The sequence below is a fragment of the Lonchura striata genome, chromosome 4, assembly GCF_050655825.1.
Source record: "Lonchura striata isolate lonStrDom1 chromosome 4, ASM5065582v1, whole genome shotgun sequence".
Taxonomy (NCBI): domain Eukaryota; kingdom Metazoa; phylum Chordata; class Aves; order Passeriformes; family Estrildidae; genus Lonchura; species Lonchura striata.
The window spans coordinates 31,880,427-31,891,036 of NC_140706.1; the positions used below are offsets into that span (position 1 = coordinate 31,880,427).

At 39.0% G+C, this 10,610-nt stretch overlaps 2 protein-coding genes across 5 annotated transcripts in view; one reads left to right on the forward strand and one right to left on the reverse strand.

The window, feature by feature from the left end:
- Nucleotides 1-5,717, forward strand: part of CFAP97 (cilia and flagella associated protein 97) — a 28,337-nt gene extending 22,620 nt beyond the window's left edge. For all 4 annotated transcript variants that reach the window (XM_085578708.1, XM_085578709.1, XM_021542171.3 and 1 more), the window contains 2 exons: nt 2,970-3,120; nt 3,800-5,717. In XM_085578708.1, the coding sequence (XP_085434834.1) occupies nt 2,970-3,120; nt 3,800-3,927 (279 nt within the window). In that variant the 3' untranslated portion in view covers nt 3,928-5,717. The remainder of the gene's footprint in view (nt 1-2,969; nt 3,121-3,799) is intronic.
- Nucleotides 5,718-7,812: 2,095 nt separating this feature from the next.
- On the reverse strand, nt 7,813-10,339 carry SLC25A4 (solute carrier family 25 member 4). Its single transcript, XM_021542291.3, has 4 exons — nt 10,160-10,339; nt 9,429-9,915; nt 8,994-9,134; nt 7,813-8,652 (listed from the first exon to the last, which is right to left on the reverse strand). The coding sequence occupies exons 1-4, from the start codon at nt 10,268-10,270 to the stop codon at nt 8,495-8,497; spliced, it is 897 nt and encodes a 298-aa protein (XP_021397966.1). The 5' UTR covers nt 10,271-10,339; the 3' UTR covers nt 7,813-8,494.
- Between the last annotated feature and the right edge of the window lie 271 nt (nt 10,340-10,610).

Consider the following 10,610-nt stretch of genomic DNA (forward strand, 5'->3'; position numbering starts at 1 on the left):
GCTTAGTTTTGTGTGATTTTCTTTTCTGTATTCTTAACCTATTTTGCTTGTGATGTTGCCAGTCACATAAACTAGATAGTTGTTCAATTAAAAAGACTTTTCTGTAAACTAAGGACTTTTAAGATTTTTCTGACTGTTAGAGTTTGTCAGGTTAGAGCTAGTAAAAGCAACTGGCAATTAAAGAAGATTACAGATACCTGTATTGATAAGAACAGAAAGCTGTCCTTGAATGCAGTTATCTGTTTCCCCCAGACTCTGCAAAGGGACAGTGTGATCATTAACATCAGTGACATTAGAGGAGGAGTAATATAAATAAATTTGAACAGCTGTCAAGGCACACTAGTCAGCTGATTAGGATTCACAGGAGGTGAAACTGAAGCCTTCTGTGACTTTTCTTTTTAAAATATTCTACTTTTACTGTAAACTCAGTATTAAAGTAAAAGAAGATGGGGGAAATATAAGCCAGGGAAGTCTTTTGCCAAGATGAGAGATCACCAATGATATATTATATATGTTTTGAGCTTGAATTGAGAGCTCTGAGCACCTACAATGTAATTTAGAGCAACTAATAACATTCCTGCTGTTAGTCTGTTCCCCTTTTTTTTTTTTTTTTTTTTTTTTGTTCCTTAGAATTCGATTGGGAGCATATATTTGGTTCTAAACACCTGAGTTATGTTTTGTAATCTGATTCTTTGATTGTTGAGGTCAGTGATAAAATATGTGTTTACTTCAGTGATGCAGGATTAAGGCTCCAGAAATATGGTACTTCAGGAGAACAAGGAAAGTGTCAGCTTTCTTCAGTTAATTTCTCAAAAGGAGAACATAAAGAATTAGTAGATTTATATATATGGCTGAAAAGCAACATTTGCTTGAGGTAGTTGTACTGTTGTACCAGGTAGTTCTCAGATAAGGACCTCAAGACTGTAGGGTTGGCAATAAAACCACAAGAATCAGATTAATTCCGGGTTACAGATTTAGTAGGTCAGGACTGCCATTTCACTGTGTCTATGGGTTCATTTCTGCATGCAGCAGGCTGTTCTCCACACAGCAAAATTCACAACTGAAAATAGCATGGAAGTTAACGTGCCCTTGGTACAATCCACAGCAGAAGGGAAGGGAACCACAGGAGCTCTTATTCTCTAGAAAAGCTTTCCTTCAGAAGCTGCTGCACCACAGAATTTGTATCTGGTTTTTCTGTAGCTCTTTTTTTTTCGCCCTTCATTAATGGCGACTCAGTACTTTTCAACATACAGGCATAAAAGCAGACAATTTTATTTAAAAATTTAAAAAAGCAGACAATTTTATTTAAACTAGAATTAAGTAGGCATATATATATAGGTATGTATAAAAGCCAGTGTGTTCAGAATCAAGCTTGAAATCACTGCAGTGTTAAGGTATGCACATTCTATGAGGCTGTTACAATTGAGTGCAGACTTGAAACATGCTTGTCTCTCATAGGAAAGCCACTTCTACAATTTACCTGATCTATTTATGATAGAACTGAATGCATTGAGAGCTTCCATTTTTAATACTGAAGGTAAAATAAGTGATCTCTGCAAGTGTAAACATATACAATTGTATGAGGAGATGTGGATGAAGTTGTGAGAAAAATGTTGGCTATAACATTTAGAAACAAGTCTACCATTTCATGTTCGTAACTGTCTTTAGTGAAGAGCTATTTCTAGCTGAAGTCCTTCCTTTGACTTTTGCTTACTTAGGTATTCCTGCTTACCATGAACTGGCTGGCACTTGATGCAAGCACTTGTGACATGTTACATCTGAGCCAAAGTCACTTGTCCTTTCTCTCTTGTACACTCTCTGCAAGTTTCCAGTGCCCATGTATAAACTACCAAGAGTTTGTAGATTCCTGTTATAGTTAGACAATGACAACTGGCATCCTGTGAATACTATACCATTTCCTAAGTCACTTCTTTCTTGTACATTTTTTTCCTTACAAAAACCACCAAAACAGTACATGATTAAGTGTGCAGTTTAATGTATCTTATAAACAGAGTTATCTTTAGTACTTTGGAGACTTAGTGTAAGCACAGTTTGCATTCTCTTGTTGATAGAATGCATGTCACAACCTAGACCAGCAAAGGTTGTGTCATCACCTAATGTTTGCAAGCCATCAAATGAATTGAAATTAGTTAGAAGAGGAAATAAATAGATCAATGTGAGGCAACCACTAAAGGTGCAATATATTAAAAACATGAAGTTGTTAATTGGAAGTTACATGTAGCTGGGTATTTCTCAATTTGTCCTCTTATCGGTCCTTTTTTTTTAGATTATTGAAATTTCTTAATAAGTTCTGTTTCAAGTAGAAATAATTATGCAGAATAGGATATTGTATCTTTAAAATATTGTGTAAGTAGTTCTGCTAATACATCACTTGCCATATTATTTGCAGGGCTAATTTCAACAAGAGGAAACTATGTCTGTATCAATAATTTTAAATAGAATCTCTTAAAATTAGATTATGGATAAAATGAAGTCTCGTAGATGTTTGTGCTTTTTTTTTGAAATTAGTGTCATGGAACTGGGGTCAGTAATCCTCTCTGGGCTTCATATAGAGCAATATAAAATGGTCTGTTTGTAAAGGAAAGAAGAGTAACCAAAGGTAGGATTAGAATAGTGGAGCCCATTTCTTCACTACCTTTGGTGATAGTTACCAAATAGACATTGTTTCAAATCACCATAAAGCACAGAGACCTGTGAGGTACTAACAGTGTACTCAATGTAGGACTGATGATGTGCAAGGGATAGTTAGAATTTGTGTCATAACATTGAGAAAAGAACTGAATAACAGAGTAGCCTATGCTGGTCACCAGTGGATGAACTCCTGTTGTGCACTGCTAAAAATTTTGGGGCTTTTTGCAGTTCAAATAGAAATCAATTTGTGACTGTTTATTTTGCAGCATCTTGTTCATTGTTTCTCTTTCTTGATGGCCTTTTTCTTCAATACTAAGGCTTTCCTGAAAAGACTGGAAGCAGTGAAACCAACAGCTGGCATGAAGCGTTCTGAACAACTGAGGGACTATCACCGCCACATGAGCTACCTGAGTTCTTCACCTTCTCCAAGAAGGACTAGATCTCCTTTCAGCCAGCTTAGTCCTCCAAGTAAGTACTGTGAATTGCAGATTATTGCATTTCTTTGCAATATCGTTATATAATTCAGAATTGTGAAGCACTTACTTGTTAAGAATAGCAAATATGTTCTTCATCATCTTTAGATTGATGACTTCCATTTGATAAATGATCAAAATTATTTTTCTAGTCACCAAAAGTGATTACTATATGCATTGCTTTGTTACCATCCTAAATTTATAATAAATCGTCTTGTCAATCATCTTTTCCAAGAAGAAAAAATTGCAGTAGTAAGTGTTTCTCATTTTGCCACTAACCTTTATTGAAAGAAGGAGGGAAAAACAAGCCCAACCAAAAACCCCAAAATAACATCAACGAATGTTCAAATTCTCATTCAGAAAATTTAAATCTACTGACTGTAGCCTTGTTTTTCTCAGAAACTCAGTGTGTAAGATTGGGAAGTAGATAATGTTTCTATAGAACCATATGTTTCAGGTTTAAGAACCAAAGGCTTGAATTTTTTTCCTGATCATTTGTAAACAACTCATGATCAACTCTTTTGCAGTTGTATTCAATTTACTGTGATTTGTTTTGGTTTATTTGGTTTATTCTGAGAGCTAGGGTAGTATGTGTTGCAGTACTAACATAGCATGAAGTTTTATGTTGTGTTGAGCATTAAGCATTCTCCCTTTATGTGTTTGTGTGTTAACAGGAGGAACTTCAAGATCATCCACTGTACAAAGTGGACTGAGCCAGAGGAATGAAAAGCCCATGTCTGATTCAGCCAGTGGGGCATTACAGAGACCTAAATCTACTAATGTTTGTGCTGCTTGGTTATAAGTGTGTTCTTTGCCTCCTGTACTGAGATGAAACTCAAACTTCTATTTTTAATGTTTTTGTAAATTCTATGTGCAAAAATATTTTCGGCATTGTTAGGTGATTAAAATGCATTGCATTTAGAGTAATTGCTTATAAAATGGTCTTAAAATGGTATAAAACACTTCTGTCAGTGTCTTCTATGACAGGAAGAGAAATTGAAAGAGAAGGAGGTATTTAAATGGACATGTTAAATAGAAAATTAACTATTAGTCTCAGATCATAAGTGGAATTTGTATCCATAACATGGAAGGACAGAGTTGCTGCACTAGAGGACCAAAATGTAAATAAAATTTTAAAAATACTAATAATACTTTAAAATAATGCATTACACTTATAAGCATATACTTAATTCATGGATTGTCCTTGCTTTACATCCTGGCTTTACATAGGAGTTTTCTGAATTTTGTGGGTCATGTTCTTGTGACTGAAAGAATCTTTAACAGCAGTGTGAAGAGGTGAAAAGCAGATTGTGTATTCCTCCATGGTGAACTAGAATACTGAGGTGCAGAAGACAATGTTTTGCCACTGTTAAATGCTCAGCACCTAGAATGTGTTTTGTATGCAAGGCTGCATCTCTTCCAGGTCAAAAGGATTTTGGAAGTTGTACTGGACTTTGGAAGACATACTGGGATCTTTATGTAGGAAAGAAACATCTGATATTATCTGAACAACAATAGAGACTGAATTAAAAAGCAGTTTCAGATTTAGTGTAAACAAGTACGTTTTGGTTACTTCTCAAACTAGAGAATACCATTAAGTAAGGGAAATAATGGCCCTGCTTTGCAGATATGTGCTCTTCTTAGTGGGGAGATGCAAACTGGAGCTGCAGAAAACATGTTGAACATTGATTTTGAGTGACTACTAACCAGGATTTAGAAGGGAAGAAGAGACAATAGAAAACAAAGTCTTGTTACTTTTCTTGACCTGTTTTTAAATGTCATGTTCATATCTAATATTTGTCGTAATGTCAGATAAGCTCCAATAGCAACATCCATTTACAAGAAGAACAAAATATAATGGTATTGGTAATCACAATAGTAGGTGGTGTGGTTTATTTCTGTACATAAAGACAGACTTTCAGTGAGCTTGTTTTGTACAACTTTAGCCTTTATAAAGAGCACAAGTTGTGATGCCATTATCTGTGGATACTGCTGAAACTTTGCTTGCTTCCCCAGCTTCTTCCCAGGAAGGAAATTGCTGTGTTATGGATAAAGAAAAAAGCTGTATTTGGTCATGCTGGGTCTTTGACATAAAAAGTGTATTATTCTTTGCTAGTGCTTGCATGAGGGCTTAGGCTTTCAGGTATTCTACATTGTAACACACTTTTTACTTGGTCCTTGTGATAGTTTGGCAAAGCTTCTTCACTTGGTGACCCGCAGATCAAATTTAGCTGTTTACAATACTTGGAACTTTTAACTTTAAGCAGCATTGTGGCAAACAGATTTGTATTGCAATTACTATTCATGGTTAAGAACTGTTAACAGTTTATTTGTATAGTGCTGCTGTATTTATTTCTATTATTGTACTAATGAAAATTATTCTCTATTTAAAGATTTTTGTCCTTGAATGTGAATATCAGAGTAATAGTTTAAATACTTCTGAATGTTCATATTATAATTTTTGTTCTGCAAAGAAACTCACACAATGGATTACTTTTAATTGTTTCATCTTATTTAACTTTGGTATGAAAGTGTCAATTTTGTATGTCATTTGTAAATCCTAAGAAATAAAATATTTAACATTAATTGTCATTGCAGTGGCTTCTTGCAGATTTTTATAATTGGTATTAAGGTGCAAAGAAGGTTGAATAGCTTGGTACGTAGAAAAACATGTAAAAATACAGGTTTTCCATTGTTCAAGTGTTAGATGTAAGGGAGTAACAGTTTTGTCATTGGCTGTAGTTTGTCTGTGACCAGCTCTTGCAAAGGTACAAAAGAAGTAGTATCAATTGACTGTGACAATGGGAGTCCAAGTAGCAATTGCAGATCATCTGCAATATCTCCTAATTTCCAGCCTCTCAGAGCGGATGGCTGCATTTTAGGTTACATTTCCAGCAATTATGCTGAGTGCCACAGACTGAGGGCAGGGCTGCTTTCAGAAGAACGGTTAATTCCTTGACAGTTTTGAATTCTGACCACAGGTATCTTTATGGAGAACACCGCCTGCAATTTCCCACACTGTGCATTGGCTTTTAAACAGAAATGAGCCATTTACCGTGTTTCCCATATGCTTTATTTAATGTACTTTCTCTTAGCCCAATGGCATTTTCCTGCATTGATGCTCTTACTCTTTTTTAATAGTCCTTAGTCTCTATTTTGCCTCCTTCTCTGGAACATAACTTCTTTCATTTACATTTATTTGAATTTTCTTTGCTTCCTCTTAATTATCTTATTCAGATATCCATTTCCCCCAAGTTTTCGCAGAATGTATCTTTGTAGCCAGCTTAGATCTTCCCTAGCACATCCAAATGCCACTTGCAGCCTTATCAGTGAGCTAAATGAGATCTGGATAGCTGGATTGTGTTAGCAAGCTTCTTATAAGGAACCATTAGAAAAGTACAGATGAAAAAGGAGCAAAAACTGGCAGTTAAGAAAAACTAATGCACTTTGAAAACCATCAGAAATATCTTCTTCATAAACTTATGGTTTGATAGATTGCAACCCTGGCTATTTACTATGGGAAAGAAAACAGATCAGGTATCTAGAAAAGCAAGTATTTAAGAGAGCAACCATGAAAAAGGGAGATAAACTATCAGGCCAGATTTTGTCCTCAGGGTGGAAAAAAAGATCTGTATTGGGTTAATTTAATTTTAAAACAGTTTGTCATTTTTTGGACCAGTATTTCCCAAATGCTTTCTTTTTTTCAAGTGGATACATGTTGCTTTCAGACACCGGTTAGTGGCTGGTACCGGCCTTCAGGGAGAACAGAACTGCTGGTCTGAATTTGTGGCAAACATCCAGAGCCTCTCTTGCCAAGTGACAGTGAGCTAGGACTTACCTGCATCTGACAAATGTTTCAATATAGGAAAAGGATAACTGGAAAACATACATATGAAGCAGTAAAAGATGAAGGTGAGATAAATGTTTATTTGATTATAACTTGCTTAGTCTTACCCTGTTACCCAGAGAAGTTGTGGACACCCCAACCATGGAAGTGTCCAAGGCCAGGAACTGAGTCTAGTAGACAGTGTCCCTGCCCATGGCAGGGGAGTTGGATGTAGATGGACTCATAAGGTCTCTTCCAACACAAACTATGCTCTGATTCTATGGTTTTTGTCCTAAGTGGATGCATAGCAAATGCTTGTCTCTATGTAGTCTAACTGAACAACTCCAATGGCCACAGCTCCCTTTCCCTCCTTTGCCTGATCAGCCAGCCTGTTCTTCCCTGCATTCATAACCCTGCAGCATCTGAAGTTTAAAAAGTGTATTGAGCATGTTCTGATCTCACTGGTCATTAATAGTGCAATGTGTTTATAATGGTTCGACATGTAGTTATTTTAATAACTCTGGAGTATTCAATTCTAAAATAATTTTTCAAGTAAATTAAACAGTAATGACTTCACTATTCAATGAGATACTTCAAAGTTAAGGGTAATATAAATAAATTATACAAGCAGCTAAAACTAGGTGGAAGTTTATCTCTAAGATCTCTGACTGCAGTACCCTTAAACTGAATCCACGTGGTTTTGCAGTTGTAGATTTATCAATATAACCTCAATAACTTCACCTACCTAAAGTTCTGTTGAAAAAACTTTCAAGAGATGAACTAACACAGTATCCTGATTAGCACAACACTTTGGAGGACATGCTTGTAATGTGTTCAGTGTACTGAAAATGACAGGAAAAATTCATTAATATATTAATTTATTTCATTTCAGTTTTAGTTCAATTGAACATCAGAGCAGACAACTTTTTCCTTTGTGACAATACAGGGAATTTTTCAAACACTGTATTTCCATATTTTACAAAGTATGTCTGAAAAATCAGATTATGGTTTCAAACATATTACTGTATAGTTTGTCAGGGAAGAGGCTACAGTTAGGAACTCAGCCTAGTGCTTTAGTATAGTTTATTATTTCAGATATACTTTTCACTTAATAATATATTAAAAAATAGAGCTTTAGAAGAAAACATGATTTTAAGTCATGTCATCACAGTGTTGGGTAGCTAAGAGACATTACTTAGTATAATAAATATTTATGACAATCTATTAAGAATTGACAATATTAGATTTTAGACTTGGTATAGATCACTTACATTTTGTCTTTAGACAAAATCTATTACCTGCAATTTGAAATATAATATATACACAGGTTTCAATACAAATGGTGGAGGAATTCTCATAGAAAATATAACTGTGATGTTGTGGACAATTTTTAAATTAACACATCCTTATCTCTGCCACATACATTACTCAAATTTTATTCTGTTTCCCTAGGAAATATTTTGTTGTCCATTACATCACAAGTTCGTATTTTTAAAAAAAGTTGATTGAGAACAATTGAACTACTGCAATATGATGTTATGTCTTAGACATACTTCTTGATTTCATCATAAAGTACTAATACAAAAGCTCCGCCCATGCCTCTTAACACATTCGACCAGGCACCCTTGAAGAACGCTTTGGATCCTTCGTCTTTAGCTATCTTCCTCCAGCAATCAATTGTGCCCTTATACATAATATCAGCTGTGAAAACAAAAATAAAGGTTAGAAGCTTGAACTTATACAGCAAGTATATTTCAACTGTTTTATCTGTAAAACAACAAGGAATAGCAAAGTACAGCCGAGGATTTAAAATTTAGTAATCAATTCAGGAAAATTAATTCTCCATAGGAAATCAAGTAATTTCTCAATACTTTAAATCAACATGATAGAGATAACCAACAAGGTTTTCCCCGTAGGTTTTTCAAAGACTCCAATGAGGTTATTAATTTTCCATAAGACAAAAAAAATACCCAGTATCTCTTATCTTATCCTGACAAAGAGAAACTTTCTGAAGCCAGAACCAGAGGAGCACTTAGTCTTACCTCCTTTTCGGCCAGACTGCATCATCATCCTACGTCGCACAGTATCAAAAGGATAAGAAACCAGCCCTGCCACTGCAGTGACACTCTGGGCAATCATCCAGCTCACTATGATGTGCACATTCTTTGGATCAGGCAGCATACCTGTCATCAAGAACAAATGAACGGAATCAGTACAGAGGGAAAGGGCTGTGGGAAACATGGCTGTGGAAAGAATAATCACCCACCAACCCCGGAGTCAATCCAAACCCAAAGCATTTCAAAACAGCAAGTAGAGGGAGGCAGGAATGCACATCAGAAACACCTGTGCACATTTCTAGCACTGCGTTCAACTGGTGCCGTGCCAAGCCCTGCTTGTCCTTGTATTGCCAAGTGCCCTAGAGTGCCTTTACTGAATGGATCTTCCCTTGCAGTCACTCCTCCACATGTACTTCTTACCCTTGGCCGTATCGTATACCCCAAAATAGGCTGCTCTGTAGATGATGATGCCCTGGACAGACACACTAAATCCTTGGTACAAGCCCTTCAAGCCATCAGACTTAAAGATCTTGACAATGCAGTCGCCCAGGCCAGAGAACTCCCTCTCACTGGCTCCTTTGCCCACATCAGCCGCCAGCCGGGTCCTGGCAAAATCCAGCGGGTAGACGAAGCAGAGGGAGGTGGCTCCCGCGGCACCCCCGGACGCAAGGTTTCCTGCGAAGTAGCGCCAGAACTGCTTGTGCTTGTCCACTCCGCCCAGGAAGATCTGCTTGTACTTGTCCTTGAAGGCGAAGTTAAGGGCCTGGGTGGGGAAGTACCGGATGACATTGGCCAAGTTGCCTCTCCAGAAGGAGGCGATGCCCTGCTCCTTGGGGATGCGGACTATGCAGTCCACGATGCCCTTGTACTGCTTATCGGCCGTGATCTGTTTGCTGGCATGCTGGACCTGCAGGAGGAAGGAGGAGGACGGCACGGTGAGAGACGGGCACCGCAGGGTGACCCCGCACGCTGAAGGGCACGGACGGGGCCGGCCCCGGCCCCGCCACCACGAGGCGGTGCTGAATGTCCCGGGCAGCTCCCGCGTAACCGGAGCCGGCCGAGCTCCTGCCCATATTTAGTCACGCCGGGCAGCGCCCGCCGAGCCGGCACCACCTGTGGCGCGGCACCGCCGCCCCCCGTCGCCCCCTCACCTGCAGCAGCAACTTCACTCTCTCGATGGGGGCGACGGCCGTCTTAGAGACGGCGGCGGCGATCCCGCCGGCCAGAAAGTCCTTGACGAAGCTGAGCGCTTGGTCACCCATGCCGCGAGCCGGTCCGACAGCCCCGCCCGGAGAGAGGCAACGAGCGCACACTTCCCCACCCCGCCGGACAAATGTCCCCGCGGCCCGCGCCGCCCCGCTTATAGCCCGCGGCTCTCGCGATAGGAGGAGGCGCCCCCCGGGCCGCGGGCATTGGCTGCGGCCCGCCGGGCCCGCCCCGCCCCGCTCCCCGGGGGCGGCCGCGAGGGACGCGGGGCCCGGGACGTTTAAAGGGCAAATTAAAGTTATCTGCTGCCTGCTGGGGAACGCGGCGGCAGGGCATGTGCCCGCTGTATTTATAGCTCCCGGGAGGCACCGGAGGGAAGATGGGGAGCTGGCAGGG

Bases quoted from the DNA above. Each gene is read 5' to 3' on its own strand.
- SLC25A4 (XM_021542291.3), bottom strand. From the start codon at position 10,270: ATGGGTGACCAAGCGCTCAGCTTCGTCAAGGACTTTCTGGCCGGCGGG. The intron at 9,916-10,159 runs GTGAGGGGGCGA...TTCCTCCTGCAG, and splicing joins GAGTGAAGTTGCTGCTGCAG to GTCCAGCATGCCAGCAAACA. The intron at 8,653-8,993 runs GTAAGACTAAGT...TTGTTTTCACAG, and splicing joins GCAGTCTGGCCGAAAAGGAG to CTGATATTATGTATAAGGGC.